General features: G+C 53.1%; 10 protein-coding genes across 10 annotated transcripts; 5 read left to right on the forward strand and 5 right to left on the reverse strand.

The window, feature by feature from the left end:
* Positions 1-994: 994 nt before the first annotated feature.
* On the forward strand, positions 995-4641 carry VTN00DRAFT_4244 (uncharacterized protein; the record flags this gene model as incomplete). Its single annotated transcript, XM_069430651.1, has 4 exons — positions 995-1068; positions 1219-1406; positions 1503-4550; positions 4604-4641. The coding sequence occupies 4 exons, from the start codon at positions 995-997 to the stop codon at positions 4639-4641; spliced, it is 3348 nt and encodes a 1115-aa protein (XP_069289765.1).
* Positions 4642-5812: 1171 nt separating this feature from the next.
* VTN00DRAFT_4245 (uncharacterized protein) lies at positions 5813-7179 on the reverse strand (the record flags this gene model as incomplete). Its single annotated transcript, XM_069430652.1, has 2 exons — positions 5813-7017; positions 7146-7179. The coding sequence occupies 2 exons, from the start codon at positions 7177-7179 to the stop codon at positions 5813-5815; spliced, it is 1239 nt and encodes a 412-aa protein (XP_069289766.1).
* A 530-nt stretch (positions 7180-7709) lies between these two features.
* Positions 7710-9707, forward strand: VTN00DRAFT_4246 (uncharacterized protein; the record flags this gene model as incomplete). Its single annotated transcript, XM_069430653.1, has 4 exons — positions 7710-7914; positions 8010-8275; positions 8341-8499; positions 8556-9707. The coding sequence occupies 4 exons, from the start codon at positions 7710-7712 to the stop codon at positions 9705-9707; spliced, it is 1782 nt and encodes a 593-aa protein (XP_069289767.1).
* Positions 9708-10523: 816 nt separating this feature from the next.
* On the reverse strand, positions 10524-11891 carry VTN00DRAFT_4247 (uncharacterized protein; the record flags this gene model as incomplete). The annotated part of the gene is made up of 3 exons (XM_069430654.1): positions 10524-10837; positions 10914-11670; positions 11748-11891. 3 exons carry the CDS (start codon positions 11889-11891, stop codon positions 10524-10526), a joined length of 1215 nt encoding a protein of 404 aa, XP_069289768.1.
* Positions 11892-12417: 526 nt separating this feature from the next.
* VTN00DRAFT_4248 (uncharacterized protein) lies at positions 12418-12955 on the forward strand (the record flags this gene model as incomplete). Its single annotated transcript, XM_069430655.1, has 3 exons — positions 12418-12468; positions 12597-12723; positions 12879-12955. 3 exons carry the CDS (start codon positions 12418-12420, stop codon positions 12953-12955), a joined length of 255 nt encoding a protein of 84 aa, XP_069289769.1.
* A 24-nt stretch (positions 12956-12979) lies between these two features.
* VTN00DRAFT_4249 (uncharacterized protein) lies at positions 12980-13566 on the forward strand (the record flags this gene model as incomplete). Its single annotated transcript, XM_069430656.1, has 2 exons — positions 12980-13104; positions 13422-13566. 2 exons carry the CDS (start codon positions 12980-12982, stop codon positions 13564-13566), a joined length of 270 nt encoding a protein of 89 aa, XP_069289770.1.
* A 20-nt stretch (positions 13567-13586) lies between these two features.
* On the reverse strand, positions 13587-14780 carry VTN00DRAFT_4250 (uncharacterized protein; the record flags this gene model as incomplete). Its single annotated transcript, XM_069430658.1, has 2 exons — positions 13587-14191; positions 14258-14780. The coding sequence occupies 2 exons, from the start codon at positions 14778-14780 to the stop codon at positions 13587-13589; spliced, it is 1128 nt and encodes a 375-aa protein (XP_069289771.1).
* Positions 14781-15350: 570 nt separating this feature from the next.
* Positions 15351-17987, reverse strand: VTN00DRAFT_4251 (uncharacterized protein; the record flags this gene model as incomplete). Its single annotated transcript, XM_069430659.1, has 9 exons — positions 15351-15440; positions 15498-15690; positions 15741-15972; positions 16032-16278; positions 16342-16428; positions 16484-17326; positions 17386-17483; positions 17542-17910; positions 17981-17987. 9 exons carry the CDS (start codon positions 17985-17987, stop codon positions 15351-15353), a joined length of 2166 nt encoding a protein of 721 aa, XP_069289772.1.
* A 1588-nt stretch (positions 17988-19575) lies between these two features.
* On the forward strand, positions 19576-21422 carry VTN00DRAFT_4252 (uncharacterized protein; the record flags this gene model as incomplete). Its single annotated transcript, XM_069430660.1, has 6 exons — positions 19576-19755; positions 19930-19989; positions 20081-20134; positions 20285-20301; positions 20379-20529; positions 20751-21422. The coding sequence occupies 6 exons, from the start codon at positions 19576-19578 to the stop codon at positions 21420-21422; spliced, it is 1134 nt and encodes a 377-aa protein (XP_069289773.1).
* Positions 21423-22274: 852 nt separating this feature from the next.
* Positions 22275-24101, reverse strand: VTN00DRAFT_4253 (uncharacterized protein; the record flags this gene model as incomplete). The annotated part of the gene is made up of 1 exon (XM_069430661.1): positions 22275-24101. The coding sequence occupies one exon, from the start codon at positions 24099-24101 to the stop codon at positions 22275-22277; it is 1827 nt and encodes a 608-aa protein (XP_069289774.1).
* Between the last annotated feature and the right edge of the window lie 925 nt (positions 24102-25026).

Below are 25026 nucleotides of genomic sequence, written 5' to 3' on the forward strand. Positions count from 1 at the left end.
CGACTCTGTCTCAGTATATAAAGAGATGCGTTGTCGCTGGTCTTTCGTACCGAGGTCACATGTTGCGGGGCTGGTGCAAAAATAAATGCCAGGAAGCGGAGAAGATACAGTCTTTGTACGGGTTCAGGGATGTGCCAATTGAGCTTTGTAAGAAGCAGTGGTCATGATGAGCGGTTCACTGGAGAGATATTAATAGCATTGGCTCCATTGGAAACCGGAGCAGAGCTGTTTGTGCTCTCGGAGAATTTGAAATGGCTGCATCTCATAGCTCCACCTCCGTTTGTGCCCAACGCAGGCCTGCATGGCGGGCGTCTTGGGTGGAGCAGATCGTGTGATTCGAGGCTGTTCAATGTTATTTTTTTCCTCTCAATTATTGTCCTTGATTTCTGAGAAAATCAGAGGTCTTGAGTATAAAAAAGAGAGGAACAAACAGCGTGCTGGAATTTTCTTTGGAAAGTGCATGATGCAAATGTCCAGCGCATAGGTACCTCGTAGATGCAGAGCATCGGCAACGGCCTGCAGGAGTCAGCAGCACGTTTCTGTTTTTTTTTTAAACAGTGAGTCCTTCGTTTAAGTTTCTATGTCGTTACGGTTCAACCGCGCTCATCTCTCCTTATTTCAATTTCCATGCCCGCGCCTCTGCCCATCGACCCCATCTCGTGGTGACCACGCGAATAACATCGCCAGATCGCCGGCTTCTCCACCGCTTGGCGCTCTAGCCAACCGCAGCGAAGCCAGGCACCGTCGAACAACCCCCTGAGCGTTCGAGAGCTGAAACCGCTGGAGACTGGCCGGCGTCGTGGGCTCGGACCGCAGGGGGGAACGCCCGCCTCTTCTAGAGAACTTTAGCCCCGAGTCCCTGACACTGTCACTCCGGAGCCCTTGGTCGTCCGCCGACATCCTCTGCATTGCTGTTCCATCTTTCCATTTCTCCAGAGCTGCCTTGCGCTCCATCCACCGAGTCCAAGGGCTCGCTGCAGATGCGCATCCCGTCATGTCTCTCAATGGGTTAGATGATCCCGCTGTCATCGACGCCTACCAGACTGCTCTCGCCGAAGCGGGGGGTTGGTGAGTCCACCCTTCTCTCTCACTCTCAATTCGTCTTCCCCTTGATCCCGATGCAAAACCCGTGGCATTACTTGCCCCTCGAGCAAAATCGATCTACAAGCCCCGCGAAACAAAAGCTGACTAGCGACCAACCCCTCCTTCCTGATCTAGGTTCCTCCTCAAGTATGCGTCGCGCGATGAGGTCGCCCTGTTGGGCCGTGGCACCGGCGGAGTCACCGAGGTTCGCAATACGATAGAGGGCTATGAGGAGCAATCGCCGCTGTACGGTTTTTTGCAGTACCGCCGGAGGAAGGTGGTGCTCAGATATATGCCCGAGGGGATCTCTAGGCTGGTGCAAGGTACGCCCCTCATGGACTGCGCAAACAGAGCGCCAGAGATTACACACATCGTGAACTGTATATTCAGGACATACGCTGACGGAGAACCACCTCCAGCTCGTACGACGGTCCAATTCCAGTCGGTGGCGGACAAATTCTCGCCTCATGATACGGTCTTCTCGCTCACCACGGCGTCTGAGCTGACGGAAAGTGCGCTTTCGTCTGCGTGCCTGTTGCACGCGGCTTCAGGCTCCATGACCTCGTCTTCAAGCTCCCTCCGACATCGTAGATTGATGGAGATCACTGAGGATGCAGAAGAGAACGGAGCAGGCAAAGAGAATCCACAAGCGCAGTCTCCTGATAGCAATGACGATAAGAGAAAGAGTTCAATTTCGGAGGCGACTGCAGTTCCTCCGCGGCGCGCGCTTACGGACGCCGACGGGGTTTCAATCTCTGATCGCACGTCTCGTCCATCAACCAGGGACCTTGTAGATTCGCCATCCGACAGGCGACCGTCTCTGCCGTGGGATAGTTCTGGTCGTACGCTTGCACAGCAACATTTACTCGAGCATTTGTCTCAACCATCCGAACCGCGCATGTCTTCTCAGACTACGAGACCTTCACTCCGCGATCTGGAGCACTCAAGTTATACCCGCCCGAAGGTGAAGCTGGGCCCGCGGCCTTCTGTGGATGTTAACGGGCGGCCGCGTACCGCGGGCAGTCTGACCCGAAGCCATGATCAACGACCGGTCGCAGCTTTGCCGGCCGGCATCAAGTCGTCTTCCCGGAAAGCTAATCCGACTACGTCTCGTCCTAAGTCCCAGCCTAGTTCTGCCGCGTCCGTGCATTCGTTAACGAGAGCTCCACCCGTACCCCCTTTACTGGTTCCACCTCCCAGCTTAAGCGTTACGAGACCCCAACTGTCTCCCAGCGCGAAATCCACAAATTCACACTCATCACCTGGGATGACACCAGAGAAACAGAGGTTGATGAGAGCACTTGAACTGCGGAAGAAACAGATGGAAAAACGGGCAGAGGAAGAGAAAAGAAAAGAGCAACTCCAGAAACAGAAATCGGATACCTTATTGGACGCCGACGAAAACAAAGAGAACATCGACACTGTGCATGACAAAGACATAGACGAAGAACATATGCAGCAACAGGTCGAACTTGACTCGAAGCAGAGTGAAAACCCGCTTTTCGACTCTCAACACGCCGCCCCCTCCTCGCCCCCAGCCGAATCGCATTATACCCAGAAGCCATCTTCCGATTCGTCGAAGCCTGACTCGGCCGTAGATATGATGGCTGCCGATTCTGATAGTACACAGCATTCGACATCATCCACCCCTGCCGCGTCCGATGCCTCGCACACTGTCTCGGATGGACCGCTAGAAGACACCCAATTGCCAACCTCACAGGCCGATCACAAGGGAGATTCTGAAGTCTCTGAGGCCGCGGTCTCTGTTGAAAATAACACGGATGACACCCCGAAGCTGTCAGCTACCGGGGTTGAATCGTCTACTGAGAAAGTTGGCGAAGGCGTTACTGTCCCTCCACCGATCACCGTGGAAGTGACGACTTCTGAAAATGAGGAAAAGACGCCAACACTCGCCACTGAAACGAGCCCTCAGCAAGAGAGGCCTCGCAGTGCGCGATCGAGCACGTCCTCGTTGGCTGCTTCAGAAGACGACGACTCAGCGTCACAGGCTGCGGACACAACAGATCAGGAGGGCACTGAGCCAAAGACCAAGCGCAAACCTTTCCTTGAACCCATCCGAGTTGTTCCAGGTCACGAAGTCTCGGACGACGATAACTTGCTCTCAGACGATTCGTTCATGGAGGAGCTAAAATCTGCCACGGTACAGGAGGCCAAACCTGTGTCAGTAGGTGGTAAATCCCCGATGTCTCCTGAACAGTCCCGGGCGGTGTCGAACCCGATCACCGGGGCGTCAGATGTGCAAGCGCTCCCTGTTGGCAGATCTGCATCTAGCTCTTATCTTGACAACAGTAACAAGCCTGTCCCTGTACTAGTGGCTAAGAAAGTGAATGTCTCCTCTGGCATCTCGAAACGAATCAAAGCACTGGAGAAGTTTTCACACAATTCGAGTTCCAACACGAGTCACAACCTTACTGTGCCTACACCCTCCATCTCTGCCTTTGATAAGTTCCGGAAGCGTGCCTCTCAGATTACTGCACCATCCGACCCCCCTTCACCTTCTCCGGAAACCCCATCTAAGGCTCCTACTCCTGAACCCTGCGATTCTGTATCGAGCACCAGCAATGCGCGACCCAAGCCAAACTCGGTGTCGGTGACAGCTCGAATCGTCCGCGATCCGAACCCTCCTCCAGCTGATTCGAAGGCTGACCCCTCTGAACCCGGCACTCTAAACCTTCAGCGCAGCCCGTTGATAGTGGAGAGTGGCTCTCCCGAGTCCCCGTCGGACCCGTCGCCCTCGGCTGTCGACAAGACTGAAAAGACTGAGAAAGCCGAGTCGGCTGAGAAAACCGAGAAGCCAGAGAAGGAAGAGAAGCCAGAGAAGGAAGAGAAGCCGGAAAAGACTGAGCAACGCAGCATGTCTGTTTCATCCACAGGCTCAAGAAGTAATTCATTGGCTGCTCCTCGTTCAGAGAGCAGACTGTCCACTTCGTCGCGCTCCAAGGCGGAGGGGGTTAATAGGTCCCCCTCAACGAGCGATCTGGCTTCAAGCCCCGAGGAGAAGAAAGAATCGCGAACTTCTCGGCTTATGCGCCGTATGTCGTCTATCACTTCGAATTCGCGAAAGAGCGTTCTTCATGCGTTCAGCTCTTCCGTGAAAGAGGAAGAAACTCCGCCGCCGCCACCCGAGAAAGACGACGAGCCGGCTCCGGAGACTCCTCAAGCTGTGGACATTGGCGAAGTGAATGTTCAGTTTCCCGATACCCTACTCTGGAAGCGGAGGTTCATGCGCATCGATGAGCAGGGCTATCTGGTTTTGACACCGGGAAATGTCGACTCCAGCACCCGGAACATGATAAAGCGTTACCACCTATCCGAATTCAAGACATTCTGTCTTCCTGATGCAGATATGCAAGAGCTCCCTCACAGCATCGTCATGGATTTCCTCGACGGTAATACCCTTCAGTGTGCATGTGAATCACGACAAGGGCAGACTACTGTTCTCCAGAGTAAGCATGCCCTCCTCTTGATTTAAGCTCAAGAACAAACTGACGATAAATAGCGCTTCTGAACGCCCACAGTGCCTACCAAAGTCAATAGCAACTTTTGTGTTCCCGGACTGTCGATTCCTGCAACCCCGAGTTTTTTTTTTCTATTCTGGTGTATCTGGTTTTCTTTTCTCCCTCCATTGCTGTCAGCGCTTCCGTCTCCTTTTGCATCCATGGTATACCCCCATCAAAACGGTTTCATTTGTTCCTTCATCCCTTGTCTTTATCCATCTATTATTCTTCATTTCCTTATCTTCTACAGTGGCTCCCAGTTCGTCTCATGAGAACCATGATATTATGATTCAATCTTCTACTTTCATAACCACTTTACTCTCGACGAAGGAGCCTCAGAGACTGGTAGGGCATCTTTTCTTTCCACCTTTGCATTGCACTTTCCCTTTAGCTTCACCGGATGCGGCCGAGTATCCAGTCCTTTGCACAACAACCGCTCCTGTCCCCGTCCATGTTCTCTTGCCAAACGGGGTTTGCGGGTTGACACCAGGGCTAATGTTTAATGTCTAACCCAGTCAGCTGGAAGGGCTTTTTTCATTTTAATCCTAATACTCGCTGCCCGTTACTGGAGAGAGCGTTCTCAGGAAATCGTGCTGTGGACCCGTTTACTTTTATTTTCCAATACCTTTCTGGCCGATATGGAAGCCGTTCATTCTTTTCCCCTTTTTTTCCCTTTCCGATCCATACTCTTCATTGTTTCTATACATTCATCTCAGGCAAAAGGTTTTTTTGTTTTTTCAGCTTTCGTTGTTCTCGCATTCAATCTGTCGCTGTGCACGCAGGTCCTGGAATCCCGCCAGATATTCTTGTGCATATTGTGTAGTTCCCTTTTCGGTATGTTTTGTTGGTCGTGAAAATAGGTTGGGAGGGTATCAGCATAGACTGCATCTTGGAGGTTATACAGAAATTCAAGGCATTGATTGGTCTTTCAATTGAGTGCTTGCCTGCTGCTATCACGTAAGCGTTTATAAAGTAGAAGCTCTTTTGGAGGTGTAATGTCTTTCCTGGCCCTTAGTGGTGGAGTACTTCATCTCTACCTATATGCATTGTGCCACATAAAACAGAGATACAGCCATCGTATTAAAAAAAAGAGTTTGTAAGATTCATGCATGTCATTTTTGTTCTGCTCTTCTATTACTCTTTTCTTTATAATACATGTACATACACAGGATATCACTCGATTTAAACCCAAACATTTTTAATTTATTTTTTTAATCACTCTTGTTCGCCCCTTCTTCTTCTTCTGCTTCTTCCTTCTTAGCCCCAGCCCCAACCCCAGCCTGAGCCTGAGCCTCCCGCTTCTTCATCCACTCCTCCAGGAACCGCTGCACCTTGGGCCCCCACACCTCCTCGCCGCTCTCGAGGTCCTTGTACTCGAGCACCTTCTCCGGCGAGAGCTCGAAATCACCCTGTCGCGACCGCACCAGGGAGCTCATCAGGCCGCAGCTGCCGACGGCTTTGCCCAGGTCGTGCGCGAGGGAGCGCACGTAGAAGCCGGAGGAGACGGTCATCGTGAGTTTGACGGCGGGGGGTTGTGGGAGGGGTTGGGGTTTTTGTTCTTCCACTGATTCTTCCTTGGCTTCTTCTATTCTCGTGGTGGTTGGTTGTTGCTCAACTTCGGCAGAGCCGCCTTCGGCGGAGACCTTCTGCCGTTTCGATGGCTCTGCATCTGCATCTGCGCTGTCTCCTCCAGGGGTGACAGGCGGCGATTTCCGCTTCGACGACGAAGCAGCCTCTGCCTCTTTGGCTTCAGCCTCCGACGCGACCGGCACGGAAGAGGCCTTATCCAGCATCCTCTCCGCGACGGCCTTCTCTTCCCCGGCCATCTCCTCCTCGGGCCACTTGTAGTCGTGCGTGCCCGGCTCATACCACTCGAGGATCTCGAGATTCGTCACCTCGACGGGGCGCGCCTTGATCTCGATCGGCGGCTCCTTACCCTCGCGCGCGTACTCGTACAGCTTCTTCCCCTGCACCCTCAGCGCCGAGAAGATGGGCGGCCGCTGCATGATCTGGCCGCGGAACTGGTCCAGCGCCTTTTCCACGGCCTCGCGCGTGACGTGCTCGTAGGGCGCCCTCCGCACGACTTTCCCCAGCCTGTCGTACGTGTCCGTCTCCGCCCCGAACAGCACTACCGTCTCGTAGGTCTTGGTGCAGGCCAGGAAGTCCGAGAGGTGCTTGGTGCCCTTGCCCACGCCCGCGATGAGCACGCCCGTCGCGAGCGGGTCGAGCGTGCCGCCGTGTCCGATCTTCACTTCCAGGCGCTTGTCGCGGCGCCGGTTGCGCTGGTACTTGCTCTCGCGCTTGCGCCGGGCGCGCTCGTCGTCCAGCCACGGCTTGAAGAGCTTCGAGGGGTTGAAGTGTTTCTGGAGGTGGCGGAGGACATCGGCGGAGCTGACGCCTTGGGGTTTGTGGACGGCTGTTGGTTACAATAATTCCCCGGTTAGTTAGGAGTTCCATTTCACTTCGCGGAGATAGTAAATGGTATGGGTGTGAGGTAAGGGCAGCGCGCATAACGCACAAAGGAAATTACGGGAATAAACACACCGAAGACGCCCTCGAAGATCTTCTCTCCAGACATTGTGGTGCGGAATGGCCTAAATATCGAGCGCGAGCCCATGGAGAAACCTGCGCGGGTTGCAGGTGCGGAGAAATGAGATCACGGCCGGAGGAGAAAAGATGGTACTTGTACGGGATGTACTACTTTCTCTGCCCGGTCGGATAACTCGAGGTCGCTTGCAGCTCAGAAAGTCGGCATAGATTAGACAATCTCCTGGAGAAGAAGGACGAGGACCCAATTGTCCCTTTCCGACAGCTCTCGAAGTAAATCCAGATATTTTTTGAAGAACGAGGAAAGATCTCCGAGGACGCCCGTGCTGTAATTTTTGGAAACCCGTACGGTAAGGCCCCGGTAAATACGATGTATCGAGAGCAAGTCGAACATCAGCCGCAGCGCAACTCCCGTCCTGGAATCCCAACCCACAAACCTCCATTTCTCTCTTTTTCTTTCTTTCTCTCTGCTCTCCAGGAATTTTCCATCCTGATCCCATCTATCCCTTCCTCCCCTGTCTGTGAAGCGCCCATCATGGTGCTGGTGCTGCTTCCGGAGACATGACGTCGCGAGAAGAGAATGTCCTGGCCGCCAGAGACCCGTCCGTCGATGACGAGAATGACTGGCAGGAGTTCAGCCTGTCCGACGTCAAGGTGCTCATCCCCGGCAAGTCTCGCTATGCGAACCTTCTCACGGCCTCGCCCGATAACCCCGTGCGCGTCACCGGGTGTCTGGACGAGGTGGAGGAGGATCAGGAGTCTCTAGGTATGTTGTGTACTGACGCATTACGTTCATTACCTGTGAAAGGGAATGGTCATCTATCTTGGTACTGTTGCTGACAAGCGTTTAAATTGTTTTAGTGCTCGACGAGGACTACCTTTCGAAACGGATTGTCATCGATAATGTGACTCACTACGCCTACGGCCAGCACGCTGACGGCGAGGTGGGCATCTGGGTCGCCGGCCGCGCAGGATGGTTCTCCATCTCCCCCGCGAGGGGGTACCGGCCCATGTTCAACGAGATGGTCGAGGCCATCGATCTGCTGTATTTCCTGGCCGATAGACATACGCGGAAGCGCAGGAAGCGAAAGCTCTGGAACCCCAGCGTTGAGTACCTGTGTGATGAGGTTGGTCTTCTTCCCTCCTCCCGGGATGTGGATATCGTTCTGACACATTTGTGCGTGCTTTACAGTATGTCGGCCACACGCACGGGATCTGCGAAGATGGGGACGATTCGGCAGAAGTCTTCTACAAGCATCACAGCTTCCTACTCGAACAGATGATCAACGGCAAGGAAGGCGTGAATTGGACGGAGACGAATATATTCCAGCACCTCTGCGAGAAGTTCCCTGTACGGCGCATCATCCCGATACCCATTCCTGGATCAAAGGTTCTGACCCTGCGTAGGATGATTACGAGCGGATAAAATCGTTGCGCGAACCACAGCAACCGGAAACGAATAATGAGGTCAACGGAGAAGCGAAGGAGGCCGAGGCCCATTCTTCTTCTGACCCAGACGCCCTTGCGAAAGCACAGGCCGATTCGATATACCAGGTCATTCTGGATTTGAAAGAGGCGGGACACCTGGCGAAGCGCCAGCTGAACCTTGACCTCGTTGCCTCCACTTTGATGAGCCGCTTCGAGATAGATACTCAGGAATACGCACGGGATCTCATCACCGCAAGGGCTCCGATTATCATTGAGTTGATGGACGAGGCGAAGACCCCGAGCTTCGACTGGTCCCGGAAGGCTATCTACCGGGAGCTAAAGACAGTTGCCGGGCAAAATGATGCGCAGCACGTAGCCATCACGCCGCTGCGCCCGCGGGCGTCCAACGAAGACGAATCCTCCAGCGATGAGAGCGAAGAGAACAAAGATGAGCATCCAAGGGGTCGAAGACGACGGGTCCGCAAGTCCATCCTGCGCCCAAAGATGAGCGTCTCGGCAAAAGTGGCCGGGAAACGAGCTCGCGACGCTGGCGGCGGAGAGGACGTTGAAATGTCAGATGACAGCGAACACGGCCCGGATAACGTCGAAACCCCGAGCAAGGTCCGCGGCCACGAACTCGTCCGCGATCCGCTCTCGGCGAGAGCGAAACGAAGGACCCGTTCGATCCTCTCCGACTCGGGATCCGGGTCCGTTCAGCAGCAGAAGACGCCTCTACAAGAGACTCTCCAGACGGGGAACATTTCTGCTGCTGCAGTTGATGCTGACCAGTCGACCGCGATGGATCCATCCACGATTGACCCTGACAATGACGACTACCCGTCAGATACGTGGGTCTGCAAGGTCCAGGGCTGCGGGAAAGTCATATACAAGGCGAGCTCGAAGCGGTGCAAGGAGTTGATCCAGGATCACACCCTGGGTCACGCGGAAGATACCAAGACGAAACTTGATCTCGTCTTTGCGGAACAGCGTCTCAATGTCAACATCTCTGTTGATCATCTCGTCAGCAAGATCCGCGATTTTGGAGCCTTTGAAGCTGGCACGATGCTAGGAGATACAGATGGAGACGCAGACGCAGGAGAGGAAGCTGCCTCGAAGCGCGTCAAGAGATGATGGCGCTTTTTCTTCTTCGATGAACTCTAGTGTTCTTGTTCCATGTTCTGTATAAAAAGACTTGCGGCGATAGGCCAGTCAATACTTTGCATGTCGATGCGGGTGAGGCGTATCGGGTTGGAAGTCACGTATGAGCCATGAGTTTGGCGTCACGGTATGTCAGTTCGATGACCGCTGGCTACGTACCTACCTTGCCTTGGGCTATATCCAAGGTATGTGCTAATCGGGAGTTCTATGCATAGATAGACCCTGCACGAAGGTTGAAACTGAGATGCTATCGTAATAGATATATTGGAGTGCTGTCTGTATGTGAGTCGACTCGCAGAACACGCGGGCAGTCTCCGGGTCTCTATACTGCTCTTCAATGTTCGATAAATAGATATTAGGGACATTAGTGTTATTGTTATCGAATAGTGCGAGATACCAGGAAGAAGAAATCTGAGCTTTGTTTCTTGACCGTCGAATCATACACAACACTGGAGATATCGTATGCTATCACTTTTTTCGATGCAGGTCTATTATCATAGTACATACATACAGGAACAAAGACGTCTCTCACAGACGGACGGAGACAGACAGTGGTCCCCAGTCAAACAAAGCAGTTAGTTGCCCGGCTTTTGTTAAAGTCCATTTTTGCGAATCCCGAGTAGAGCAAGAGCAACAATATATCCACTCCAACACTTTTCTGTGACAACCAGTAAACCAGCAGACAAAAAGAAAGGGAAAAGAGGATCATGGCCATGAGAAGTAACAAACAATAACATCACCAACAACAATAATATACCCACAACAAAAACTCAGACTCAAAACTCAAGTTTAAGCCCTCATCTTCGCCCTCCTGCTCTTCCCGGGTCTCTTCCTGGCACCACCACCACCACCAGCGCCGGCCTTCATCTTCTTGGCCGAGAAGCCGCTCAGGTCCCCGCTCGAAATGGCGTCGCCGCTCTTCTTGAACCGCTTCTTGCCGCCGAAGCCGAACTTCTCGTTCTTCTTCTGCCGCTTGGCGGAGGGGGCGCCGCTGTCGCTGCGGCTGCGCTTGCGGGATTGCTGCTCGGACTTGCTGGCCTCCTCGATGGCGACGTCGAAGGGGTCGTCTTCCTCCGTGGGGCCGGATTTGTCTGCTTTCCGTTCTGCGGAGGTAACACTGTTAGCAACCTAGCAAAAGACTTTGGGGGGGGAACGACAGTGGACGGGGCAAAAACGCACTCCTCTTCAGCGCATTGATCTTCTCCAACGTCTCCCTCTTCTCCTTCTGCCGCTGCTGCAACTTGGCGATCTGCACTTGCTTCCCGAACTTCTTGAGATCGCGCTGCCGGCGGGCCTCGGCGGCCGCCTTCTTCGCCGCGGCCTCGTCGTACAGCTTCTTCTTGATCTTGCCCATGTGCTCGTCGCTCTTGACCATCTCGGCGAAATAGTCACCGGGACGGGAGAAGGGGATCCCTTCCTTCTTCAGGTAGGTACGGGCGTCGACGGCGGCGGCCTGGCAGACGCGGTAGAAGGCCAGCTCGCGGTTCAGGTCGTCGTCGGGGTCCGGGACGTCGATGGGCTCGGTGGACACGAGCGAGTTGTGCTCGGAGAATGGGGTCTGCGGGGTGATGAAGGAGATGCGCTTGATGGCGGTGGTGATGGCGGCGGAGTTGTTGATGGTGAGGCGCTGGTGGGGGATCACGTCGGCGCGTTCGTCGCCGGAGAGGTCGGAGAGGGGGATGTCAGATTCGTCTTCTCCTTCGTCGCCTTCTCCATCTTCATCTTCGTCGTTTTCTTCTTTCTCTTCTTTGTCGTCCTCCTTGTGTCCATTCTCCTTTGGTTCCTTCTCATTCTCATCGTCTGACCCCTCCTCCTCTTCCGATCCCGACTCATCTGTCCACTCCTCTTCCTTCTCGCCATTGACCTCTACACTCTCCTTCTTTTCATCGTTCTGGGACTTGCTGTTCTTCTTCTTCTCTTCGAGATCTTCGTCCTTCTTCCAAATAAAAACCAGTCGTTAGCAACAGTATAATAAAAAAAAGCAACCCAATTGCCAAAAAAAAGGGTACTCACTTCACCCTTCTCCTCCTCCAACTTGGCCTTCTTCGCCGCCTTCCTCTTCTCAGCGGCCTTCATCTGCTTCTTGCGGTACTCGGCCTTGTAGTCGCGGCCCTTGTGGGCGTCGAGCGCCAGCAGCAGCTTGCTCTTCTTGACCATGTTGGAGCGTTCTTAAATAAATAAAAGAAACACTCCTCCACAAAAAAAAGAGAGACAAAAAAATCTGGGGTGCAAGACCCTCCTGAAAAAAAAGAGATATCAAAACGTGACTTTGGTCAAGTAAAAGCGCTTCCACCGCCCGCGCGAACACTGCTGGGAATTTTCTGGACGGCGCTAGTCCCGTTTAAGTTTAGTGCTTCCATGCACGGGGCAGATGGCACAGGCGGGGGCTAATACCAAAAAGGGTTAGCTTGAACTGCGCCAGATCGGGGGTTCGGGAAAGGAGTTAATCCTAAACATCTCGCATGCGATGCGGAGTTCCTCGGCGGGACTTCTATTGTCTGTCAGACATACTCCTTACGAGCTGTGCTGGAGAGAGCTGGTCCATTTCTTTTTTTTTTTTTTTACCTTCAGGGGAGAGTTGAAGGTTCCTCTACTTAAGTTTGTACACGGTCTGGTCGTACCTATTGATCGGAATCGATCAATCCAATCCTATCCCGCCAACGTCATTTACCTCGACTCGGCCATGTCCGAAGAGAACAAGGACTCGGGCGCTCAGACGCCTCTATCGTCGCAGGTATGTTCTTTTCTGCTTCCACATACATGCCTACCTATATATATATATATATATACAACCCCCCAAACCTACTCCAATCAAATTGTTCAACGCGAGAAACGACAAACCTAACCACTTCTCTTTCATAGGGCCCAAGCCCCAGCGGCGGCGTCGGCGACAATTCCGGCACTCAGGAACTCGCCGCGGCCGTCGACGACCTGCTGGTCCAGCTGCAGAAGAAGTTCGACGGCGTATCAAGTGAGATTTTTGGGAAGTGTGAGTCCTTTCTCTGCTCTTCTCTTTGTCTTTTGACTTTTGACTTTGCGTCTCCTACCCCTGATGGTGGGGGAGGGGGAAGGGGGCGGTTACTCTTCTCCTCAGGACTAGCCTTCCAATGGATAATGGCTAACAATCTGTGTGATGGTCTCCAGTGGACGATATGGCGCGCCGTCTCGATGAACTCGAAGCGTCGTTGAGTGTTGCGGGGGAGGCGGCTTCGACGAAATAATCTGACGTGATGGGCCGTGATGAGATGGTGTCAAGGGAAGAGAAGGTGATAGTGTTCGCCGTTTCTATGCCGTATAATAGGAGGAGGATGAGAAGGAGGAGAGGGGACCGGACATTCTTTTTCCAGTTCGTGTTTTATTCTGCGGAGTTGTGGGTTGTGCATCTCTTTTTCTCTTTTTAGACCGGAATACCCCCGTTGGCTACGCTGCTTGATTTTTGAATTTTATGGCATGACATTTTTTTTTTGTACAGTGCCGGTTTCTTCCGTTGTTAATATATCTCTCTCGGAAAGGAGACGTTTCAGAGATTGTCCATACTGTACAGTGGTCGATTGAATTCAGGATATCGAAAGCATAAATAGCAAGATTTTGGGAGCTTATCTCAGTTTATACGGGGCCGAAGATCTCATGACATAGTAACCGTTCCCTATTTTATTTTGCCCTTCCATCTGCACAGTGACCAGACAGGACAGGACAGGACCCGCCCGGAGCTCATGACAAACTATATCCCATATCCACATGTTGCTACACATCCATTTTTCCGTCCCTAGACAAACATTTTTCCCAACATCGTAATGATCACATAGAAAAAGTCAACCAGTGGTATAAGTAATAGTAATAATCTACGTACTTTTACAGCTCATCCTTGGTCTCCTTCTCCTCAGTCTTCTCGGCCTTCTCCTGCACGCCCAGGAACTGGCGCAGGATGTTGCTCCTCGAGACAATGTCGTCCACCTTCTCCGGCGCCAGGCCGCCCTTCTCGAGGATCTTCTTGAGCCGGGCAAACTCCTTGGCGACGTAGGCGTCGCTCTGGCTCAGCTTCTCGGTGACCTTAACGTAGTACTGCGCGTAGCGCTCCTGCAAGTCCTTGGAGGCCTGCTTCACCTCCTCGACGAGCTTGTTGAAGTTTTGCTGGGAGATGTACTGCGAGACGATGGAGTCGAGGGTGGGGATGGTGCCGGCCTTGTCGTCGAGGGCGCCGCCGACGGTGCGGTGCGTGCCCGCCTTCTCGTTGATGAAGTCGACAAAGGCCTGCTCGGAGCGGCCGCCCTCGTAGGGGACGGGCTCCTTGCTGCCCTTGGGGAAGAACTTGATCGTCGGGTAGCCGGTGATGCCCTGCTCCTTGGCCAGGGCCTTTGCGTTCTCGGCCTCGCAGTCGACCTTGGCGATCACGACGTCGGGCTCGAGAGCGAAATCGTTGGCGACCTTCTCCCAGGTGGGGGCGAGGTTCTTGCAGTCTGTGGTAGGAATACTGTTAGCCAGATGTCTTTCCCATCTAACGACGGTAGAACGAGATAACTTACGTCCACACCACGGCGCGGTGAAAGCAACGAGCACATTCTTGTCACCACCGACAGTCTCCTTGAACGACGAGTCCGTCAACATCTGGACCTTGCTGGGGGCCTTCTGCGGACCCCGAGGCTTGATGCCGGTCTTCTCGGTGATGAAGGCAGACAGGCTCTCCAGGTCACGGCCGCCATTGTACTCCTCCGGCTTGTTGCTCTTGCCATCGAAGAACTTGATGGTCGGGAAGCCCTGGACGCCGTACTTCTTGCCCAGGTCACGGTGCTCATCCGCGTCGACCTTGGCGATGGTGATCTTGTCCTCGGCGAAAGCGAAGGCCTGCGCGAGCTCCTCGTAGACGGGGGCAAGGTTCTTGCAGTGGCCGCACCAGGGGGCGAAGAATTCGACCAGGGCGGGCTTGCCGGACTTGAGGACGATCTTGTCGAAGTTCTTGGGGATCAGGTCGATGACCGCGGAGCTGGCGTTGACCAGGCCGATGAGCAGAGCCAAGCAGCTCACGAGCAGGAAGCTCAAGCGAGCCATCTTGGCCAGGTGGCGGTTAAGGGAACGCTGATGAGATGAAGGTGTGGGTGAAAAATGATTCGAACGTGCTCAGCACTGCGTACGACTCTGATTGAAAGAGAGATAAAGTACAGAGAAAGAAAAAAAAAAAAACAAAAAAACAAAACCGCCGTTAAAAGCGACAGGCGGAGAAGATGGTGAGGCGGAACCCTGGAGCTCCCATAGATGCGCGGCGGAGCTCCAGCCAATTTATCGGCGAATGGAAAAGGACACTTGTTGCCAGACCGCCGGCCGCTCGCTGCGCCGGCCGCGGTTCTCTTTTAACCCAGATCGATTATCATCCGAGGTACTCCGTATATCTTCTTTTACACTCAGATCACTCTCGATCAGCACATCAGGCCAAATGCTACGTGGTCAGATTCCAATGGTATTCCTACTAATACATGCAGAACACGCCGAGGCTTCGCATCCCCTGACCAGCCACTTAGCAAGAATGCCTGAACTGCAGCTCGTGTTCCATCAGTACGGCGTGAGAATCATGATCAGTCACTTGATGCTGCCAGAAAATGCAGCTGAGTATGCTTTTATCCATCACCGTCTCTCCGCCAACCATTTGTTTGCATCATCCCACAGCTTTGCATCCTTGAACTCCTTGCCTGCGTTCTGCGTGCCCTTGTAGACCTACGAGAAGGATAAGCTCGTGTTCGTCAAGATCATCCGTAATACACATCTACTCACCGCATCCCACAGCCTGAAGGCCATGTCTAGGTTGCCCGTAAAGCTGTCACTGTGCTGGAACCATTCCTTGCCCTTGGCCTTGACCTCCGATCGTGCCTCCTGAGAAGTAGGCTCAGGGTGATGCGGAAGGTCATCCAGGTACGTGCGGACGGCAATGGCAAGACCGCAGTCATTGTCATCGATGAAAGGAAGCCTAGAAAACGTGTCAGCCATCCCTTTGTACCTCTGAGGACCTGCACATACTTCACGCTCATCTCAGTCCAGTCCTTGCGATCCCTGTCTGCCTCTCCGCTGAGAAGCAGCCCGGCCAGGACGACTTCGATCAGATCCCTCAGCGTGGCACGGACGGCGCACACCAAGGAGCGATAAGACAGAAGCTGTCTGCTCAGTGGTCCTGAATAGCCAATGCTCTTGTGGCGAAGTTTGCCGATGCATGCAACGCGAGAGACCAACATGTTGAATTTCTTATCCTCATCTAGGAGCACAGTCAGCTTGACTTCACAATGACAGAGACCCGGGGTCCGAGCATCCTACCTGAACCTCGCATGGGTCCGCCAGAGACGTGCGAGAACCAATGCTTGGTATTCAGTATTCCCAAGCGCAACAATTCAATGGCAATGAAAGTAGGTTCTTCAAGGTTCTCTGCCGGGTCGAGAACGGAAAGGGCCTGCTCGAGGCACGTTCCCCAAGAAGTAAGCTGATGCTTCTCATCGATGTAGCCTCGGAGCTGCAAGAATCGCCAGAAGACGTTTGAGAGGATGTCTTCTTGTGATGCAAGGACCTGTGGCGGTCAGTGACGATCCCTTTATCTGTGACACTAGGGGGCATGAGGGTATATGCATACAGGTGTATCTTTGCCAGCAAACGACTTCGAAACAAAATCTGGATCTTTCAAGCTCTGCACAGCGAACTTGAACGATCCGCGACCGGTCTGACATATGTTAGAATCTCGAAAAGAGCATGGCCAAGGGAACGGGATGACGAACCTGCAGCTTCTTTACACTCTCCGGAAACTGCTCACCTCTGATCTTCCACGCTTGAATGGTTTCCTTGACGGATGGGAGAGTCTTCAGGTTGATAGACCGGTCAGACTTTTCGTCATACCACGTGCGCACGTTGATCACTTTAGTCTGGTAGAACCTGTGAAGTGAGTTCGAAAGCAGACAGATGGCCTGCGTGCGGAGAGGTGTAAGAAGATCGCCCACGAGCTGGCGGTAGATCTCAGAGTCCTCAGCACCAAGAGGCAATGGCACATAGACTTCGCCCGACGTCAAGTAATTGGGGATGTTAGGACCCAGGATTCCCCGGGACATGTAGAAGTAGAGCTCCTCGGGCAATCGCTGACCGATCAATTCGTGCATGTCCGAAGGCGCGTGGTCCGGGTCGATAGGCGCGACTTTTCCGTCAACCTCCATCAACACATGATGCTTCACCGTCATGAATGCCCGCTTGTAGCGATCCAGGTACTGAAGCTCCTGCACTCGACGATCCTCCTCGAACTGCGCGCATAGGTTTATGGCACTCCTGCCAGAGGCATTGAACATCCCCAGAGCGTCACGGATGTTGACCATCTTTCCGGGGAACGCTGGGTTCTCAAAGGGAGGGAATGTGCGCAGGTATTGCGAACCAAGCAGCAAGCAGAAGTCAATGAACTGGTCATTCGATAGCCTCCCCAGCTCCTCCTGGCAGGCCTGCTTGGTGATCCAATAGAACTGCGACTGCTCCATATCAATCTTCGTGATAATCTTGTCGATGTCATAAAGGAGAATGTCAGAGGGACCGAACACGGCGTCGACTACCTGGCTCGGGCAGTTCACCAGGTACGAGAGCTATGTTGCCCGCGGTGTTAGCAGCGTGATGTGAAACCCCGAAAGCTATCCTCACTCACCTGAGCTGCAGCACTGTAGGGAGCGACTAGGAACTCAACACCGTTCTCGTGGAGAATCCTCTGCAAAAACCGGTAGAGGAATTCGGGCTCCAGAGTCCCTGCAGAACCCCGCTGTCAGTACCCCACGGCTTCAGCAGAAGTAGATGTCAAACATACCAGCACTGCTGAACGCATCCACAACCTGGTCTGCCTGCTGCTGGTCATAGAGCTCCCAGGCCTGCTCGAAGGCACGGGCAGACTCCGCCCGGACGTGAGGCCGGTGCTCCCTCTTGCCAAAGTCGAGGCCATTGAAGACGAAGACGCAGCCGATGCCCAGGTTCTTGAAGGTCTGCAGCTCTCTCTCGATGTTGCTCTTGAGGGCGAAGGGGAAGCCGCCAAGCGCGATCAGAAGCGGTTCCCTGGTGGTATGGTGGTGCAGGTGCTGGTAGATATAGTGCGACGCATCGATACCGATTACAGCGCCCTTGAGTGCGGAGAGGGGAAGGAATTGGGTGCGGCCGACGGCCCATTCGTCCAACGCGCGAACTGTTCATGGGAAGAAATCCAGTCAGACCTTGTGGTGTTGGTACAGAAGCTATGACGTGAGCGCACTCACCAGGCATGTTGCTAGCGGGAGCTCTTCTCAAGTTCACGGGGAAGAGATGCGATCGCTGATGCCAGGCATGGAGAGCTCGAAGGTTAGTGAAACGGAGAGCCTGGACACCCTAGCGCGCCGGGGCACGGCGTCGGGCAGTAATGAGCACAAGGGGGTCAGGTTATAGAGCCAAGTCAAACGGGAAGATGAGGTTCAGGACCACAAGAGAGAGAGACGCTGATCTTGAGCCTGAGGGCCTGACAGCCTGGCGCTCTGTCGTCGCGTGGGCAGGAAGAGCGAGCGCGGCCACTCACCTGCATCGCGGCACCGCTCCGCCGCTTCTTCTTCTTGTCACCGCCCACCACCAACGGTCGGCTCCTCGTCGACATGGTTCGGTCTGCAAAACCAGCTTTCGAGATGCAATCCTTGTGGTCGGGAGCTGTTTACCCTGCTCTGGTTTTAAGAAAGACATGGATTGCTGGAACTGGTAAAAAAAAGAAGAAGTCGCAGCAGGTGCTCTAAGTGAAGACATCTCGGCGCGGACGATGACCTCCTGGAGAGGTCCAGCAGCATTCAGACACGCCTACGTCCAGGCCATCTTATGTCTCTCTCTCTTTTTGTACTGTTGCCATCCTTTTTGGAGCGCTGGTTGGATCCCTTCTTCACTGTGGTGTCCTGGCATGTTACCCTGTGCCGCTCACAATATTATGCTTTGCATACAATGAAGTCCAGCTGCAGTATCTTTAGGACTTTTGACCCTATGTCTCGTAAAAAAGCGAGATCTATATTCGCAGCACAATACTTACTGCAGCCTGGGAAGTTTACTATTATGCCACGTTCTTGGTTTGCCATGTCTCCGCGTTGAATTCTGGCCTGTGTCTGTCCATTTAAACCAGCATATATCCTCCAAAATCACTTGGGAGAGCTGGTACGAATGTCGGGACCGAAAGGCCGTAAATACCTACTTAAGAGCATACTTTAACTGCCTGAATCTCCCGGTTGGCAGGCAATGGCCGGAAGGCATGATAATAGTCTCTTAGAGCAATCTGCATTCCCAGACATGCACATAACATAACAGGCAAGCATCCTGCAGAAATAACAACTACCCCCAGATCTACTGCACATAACCTCACCCTGGTATTAATCCGCTGTGTAGCCGCATACCCCAACGGGCAGATAAAAGCGGCGAGATACTCTGTAGACCGCTGGAGTCCTCCTCGACACTGACAAGCACGGATTATCTGGACGGAAAGATCCGAATCCCAATGAATAAATGGATCGGTCCTGTTTGCCTGTCAGATCCGGTCAGGTTGCTCCGCTGAGGTACTGCAGGTACTAATACTACGATGATAACATTGGAATGCGCGAAAGACGGGTTCTAGGCCTTAGGCACGGGGCGGCCCGCTTTTCTGATAGTCTGATAGACTCTCTGCTGCTGTCGGAGGCACAACTTTACTAGTACGGGATAAGCTCAGAAAACTGATAAGCGCTCTTCTCCGCCTTTCGTCCCTGCACGTCATAGAACAATATAACCATATAGCTAGCCCTCGATACTGACCCGTGGACTGCACCTATCAGCAAGACATTTATTCATCACAACAAAGAGATAGAAAAAAATGGCAGAAACAGCAGCAGTCGGCCCTTTCATCGAGCTGCCCGTCATCGACATCTCCAACCCGCACGACCTCTCCGTGGGGAAGGCCATGATCGATGCGGCCGCCAAGTTCGGCTTCTTCTACGTCAACAGCGCCGGGAGCGATTTCACCGCGGAGGATGTGGAGGGGATGTTTGGATTGGTGCGTACACTACCTACTTACCTGCTTAATTGCCCCGAAGTCTGAGCTCTTTTTTTTTTGTTTTTCTTTCTTATGCAATTCGTTTCATGTCCCGATTTATCTATAATGTAGATAGATCACTGTTTCCTCAACTCAGGCCACTAACCAACTTTCTACAATGCTAATGCTGCACAGTCCAAGAAATTCTTCTCCTCCCCCCGCGAGGAAAAAGCCTCGTGCAAGATTTCGCCGAATGTATGTTCTATCCCATCCTATCCCATCCCGTCCCGTCCCCGTCCTGGATATGGGCTTCCATACAGGCACCTTTACTGACCTCAATATTTAGAACCGCGGCTGGTCCGGGATGCACACAGAGACGCTGGATCCAGAGCACCAACGGGTATGTACCGTAGCCCATGGCTCTTCTATCTGTTCTGTTACATTGTACATGTATATAGTACATATACATACGGTATATATCGTATCGGTTTATGGACAATATAGCTTACACACAGCGCGTGCCATGCGATGCAACGCAATATAACAACAGATGGGCGATTTCAAAGAGTAAGTTCTTCCTTACTTGCTTTACATCCAGGAATCTAAAACTAAAATCCAATGCACTCACCTTCACTGCTTTCTAGGGCGATGAACTTTGGCGAATTTAAAGACGGCAAGGCCCAGCAGCCGCTGCCTCCGTCTCTCGCGCCCCATGAGGCGGATTTGGGCCGTTTCATGGAGCTCTGCAATAAGACCTGTGCTAGGGTGCTGGAGTTGATTGCGTTGGGGCTCGGGGTGAGTATTTGGATGTCTTATTTTCTTCTTATTGCTATTCTTCCTACGTTTAATAGAGGGAAGATGATAGATGCCTGGTCCCTTTGTATATCCCAAAACGCGAGTGCCCGAAACCACCTTATGTATTGTATCCCAAAAACTCCGTCCTTTCCACTTTATGATATCAACTCCTTATGATGAAACCAAAACATGAGGAGAAACTCTATTGAGACGACAAATAGATACCCTCCGACTTCTTCACCTCCCGACACGACCCCTCCAAGGGCACCACGGGCAGCATCCTCCGCCTCCTCTACTACCCCTCCATCAACTCCCCCGCATCGTCAGGCTACCAGCATGACGTTGACGTCCGGGCTGGCGCACACTCGGATTACGGCAGCATCACGCTCCTCTTCCAGTGGCCGGGCCAGCCAGGTCTCGAGATCCTCTCGCCAGAAGGGACCTGGGCTCCGGTGCCGGTGCAGCCAGGAAAAGCAGCCAGTAGTGATGGAGAGCAGCAGCAGCAGCAGAACGGGACGTCATCGCAACAGCAGTCATTCCCCCCGATCTTGATCAACATCGGCGACCTCCTCAGTTTCTGGACGGACGGCATCCTCAAGTCGACCGTGCACCGCGTTGTCTTCCCGCTCTCAGAGCAACGCTGCCCTAACCCCCAGGATCGCTACAGCATCGTCTTCTTCTGCCATCCGGTGGATGAGACGGAGCTTGTGCCCGTGCCGAGCGAGCTGGTCGCCGCGCATCGGGAGCAGAACATCTCTCGAAGCGGCAAGGTCGGGTTCGGCGGCGGCGCTGGAGACCTGGAGCCCAGGAAGCGGGCGTTGACTGCCAGGGAGCATCTAGCATCACGGTTAGCGACAACGTACGGGTTCAAGAAAGAGGAATATTCGTCCTGAGGGTAGATATCGTCGGTATCAAATTAGCCTCAATCTGGCAGAGCGTTAGCTCCTAGGTCTCAATGATTCTCTCGTCCCGCATTGTGACCCCTGGGTCTTGGTAATGTAAATATCAAGCGATTTTGCATTTGGTATACGTAGTCCGGTTTGCTACAGTTGACTTGGAGAATCTGGATGACCTTGTGTAAGCGCATTCCTAGTCAAACCATCAAGGACAAGACGATTTCCAGTAAAGCTATATAAGTTTATCCAATTGGTATAGGTGGAGCTAAGGGATGCACTTGTGCACCAGACCAGAGAAAGATACAGAGTAGTCCCGAGCCTTCAAGCTAGGACAGAAGAAAGCACAACAGGGAGGCAGAAGAAGACCGACAGCACCAATAAACTCGAAGGAAATATCGAACCTGAAAATGAAAGGAAATTTTGAACGGCCGCATGGCACGAGTACTCTGAAATAATAACTACTAACAAAGGGAACTCGTGGGTGTCGGTAATTGAGAAACTAGCTCCAAAATTGTGAAAACAAATAGCAGTCGATCCGAAGATCAGAGTTTATCCATGATCGCAAGAAAGGCATGTGAACATTCAAGGAGGCTGAGCCCCTTATTACAATCCAAAAAAAGATAACAGAACCTGCAGGCAAAACAAAATGGATGATGACATACAAAAGGTATCTTTGGGTCGAATACAAACGCCGCCAAGTACTGAGCAGGAGAACATGGAGCCTGCCCAAGTACAGAGATGCCATGCATGAGAGAACGTGAAGCCTCAAGAACAGATGCGCGACAACAAATAAACACATGCAATGGAGAAATTACGCTATGCAACCTAGATGCATCGATATTAACCCCTTCATGGAGTGGAGTGGCACCAGTGACGGTGATACACCCATGCGGCCTTCTGACAGTCCTTGCTGCAGTATTTAGTGCGACGGCAGCGGCGGCACTTGGCAAACTGCCGCTGGAACTCCTCCCACTTCCCGCACTGGTAGTATGCACATTGACGGATTCCGCCTCGCGACTCATCCTTTCGGCAGAGATTTCTCATCACCACACATGCCCAGTATTGCATGTCCTTCGAGTGGTGCCGTACTGTGAATTTCTCGACCAAGGGGAAAATGTTGAAGTCGTCCGGTAGCAAATATTCATCTTCCTCCTCTGAAGGATCCGGCGGCGGGATGGAAGCACCGGTGGGATCATCCAACAACTGGAGTTCACGGCCAATCTTGAGTTTCGGCACAAGGTGGGAGTGCTGGAAATAAGATCGAAGGTTGCAGTACTTGGAAACGTACGCAAGAAGCTGCAGCGACATCAAGACGTCTTCGTCCCGGGGCATCGCCGTTAGGACTCCTTGAGCAGCTGTAGCGGACCGGTCACGGAGGTACAGGGAGTAGGGGTTTGGAGCGAGTGTAGGGGAGTTGGCGTTGTTGGCAGCCTGAGTAGGGGAGAAGCCAATGGTACCATTAGCTTGCGTCGTGGCTGTGTTGATCATGCTACCGTCCACAGCAGACCGATGTGTGATGTTGAAAGTCTCCGCATCCTGCCCCTCAGAAGGACCTGTCATAGTCAACCCGTGAGGGTTGGAGACCTCCTCCAGCATCGATTCCCTGTCACCGACATCATCAATTTCCATTCCGTTCTGAACCCCAACAATCGGCTCTGCCGCTTCTCCAGACACATTGTCGTCGCCCATCGTCGAGTCCTCTCCGTTTGCATCGTCAGACTCGCCAGATCCTGACGGGTGTTGCCTGATGGCAGGCCGTTGCCTTCTGTTAGTCGATTGAGGGATGTTTCGGGATTGGGCCGGGCCACTTGGGGTCGTAGGGGATTCGGGCTGGGAAACAACGCCGGTCTGCAATTGAGGGAGCATGCTGGGGAGCCGGTCGGTGTCACGGACAGGGCGCAAGCCAAAACCATCTGCAGCATCCATGGGAGGCACAGCAGTGGCCAGGGGCTGCATGGCTCTTAGACGATACGCTGCGGGTTGGTAACGTCCATCCGGTAATCTATGGTTGTGAACTTCACGGCCAAAAGTCGTCCGTTCAGGGGGAGAGGTCATGGCCACCTGGGGAGAGGGTGTGACTTCCATCGCATTAGCATCGGCCGGATGGTGGTCCTGAGGGAAAGGCTGGGGTATCTCTATGGAGGGCGGAGGAGCTTGTCGACGAGACTGACGCTCATCCACGTTTGATGACCGGTCGATGACTGACGGACGTCCATTTAAATCGCGTGTGCGCGTAACGGGCTTGGGATGTCTTGATGATCGTTGAGACTCTGCATCTGCACGTGCTCGCAATTTGTCGACAACCTTGATGTAATTGTCGAGTATAGTAGCGATTACGGGGACCATATCCGCCTCAACCACCCTTGTCCTCACGTTTTCTGAACCCCGCACACCGATGTTGACGACACACTGAAAGGCGAGACTCCATTTCCACATCTCCATCAGGTCCTTGCTCCTCCCCTCCTTGAGGATGCATACTAGCCGTTCAATGCCACCATCGACCGTAAGAATGTCCCGAATCCGAGCAGACGAGGTGGTCAGGTAGGCTAGATGGTTGAGAGAGTTGATGAGAGGAAGGGTCGAGGTGCAGTCAAGGGCCCGTCGATCGTAGAGGGTCGTCGTGATATTGACGGATGCCTTGTTCACATTGGGAATGCTGAAATTCACCTCCCTCATGATGGCCGCAAGACAACCTCAATGCGTATATGCTTTCTACCGGATGATGGACTCTGGCCGGATGGATCCCCTGGTGTTAGGAGAGAAAGGGTGAGCCCGATGTTGTGTCCTCCAAGGTCCTAACCACGTCAACGGCACACCGCTCCTGATAGGAAGGCGTCCAGGGAACCCAATAATTTATGTGAACCGATTCAAATCGCCAAATTCATCGAGAATCGTAGGGAAACAACCACGATGTATGCGAACAGCACGTCGTTGTTGGGATGGGGGGGAGAAAGGCAAGTTCGTAGAAGACGGTCAAAGCGAACAGGGACTAACAGGGAGGTTCGTTCGGGCCAAGATCTGTCTAAGAGAGCTTTCGTGGAGGCTGGCAGCTGCGACACAGATGCAGAGCCAAAGTACAAAAAGAGAACAACGAGGGACGGATTGATGAAGGATCACGAAGGGAAGAAGGACGATGAAGGCCGGTGGTTGGGTTGACGTCGAGGTTCGCGATGGGGCTGGCGTTGCCGACGGGGAGAGAAAAGGTGAGTCGGGCTCTGGGTTTGGGCGAGGATGAGGGCGGAGAACGAAAGACAGAGATTGTCACGTCTCGGCTTGGGGCCCGGACCCTTAACACCGCGCGCTTCTTCCGCCACTGAGCTGAGCCACCACCCTGTCGCCGCCGCCTCTTCATTCCATCTGTTCTCAAATAATTTCAATTGATTTGTTAAGTCTTCGAGACGATCGAGATGATGTATATACCTATCTCCGTGAGAAGTACCAGGCTACCGCCGTTGTGACGGAAGCGACCATGAATCTACTGGTTCTTTTTTGTTTTTGCGTTGATTAATCGGTCTTCTTTTATTCCGGCCACTTCAATTGCCGGTCTCTCCATACATCTATGTCTCTCCCATTATTTTTATTCTTATTATTGATGGAGGGA

This window comes from Thermoascus crustaceus (genome assembly GCF_041956765.1).
Source record: "Thermoascus crustaceus strain CBS 181.67 unplaced genomic scaffold VTN00scaffold_2, whole genome shotgun sequence".
NCBI lineage: Eukaryota > Fungi > Ascomycota > Eurotiomycetes > Eurotiales > Thermoascaceae > Thermoascus > Thermoascus crustaceus.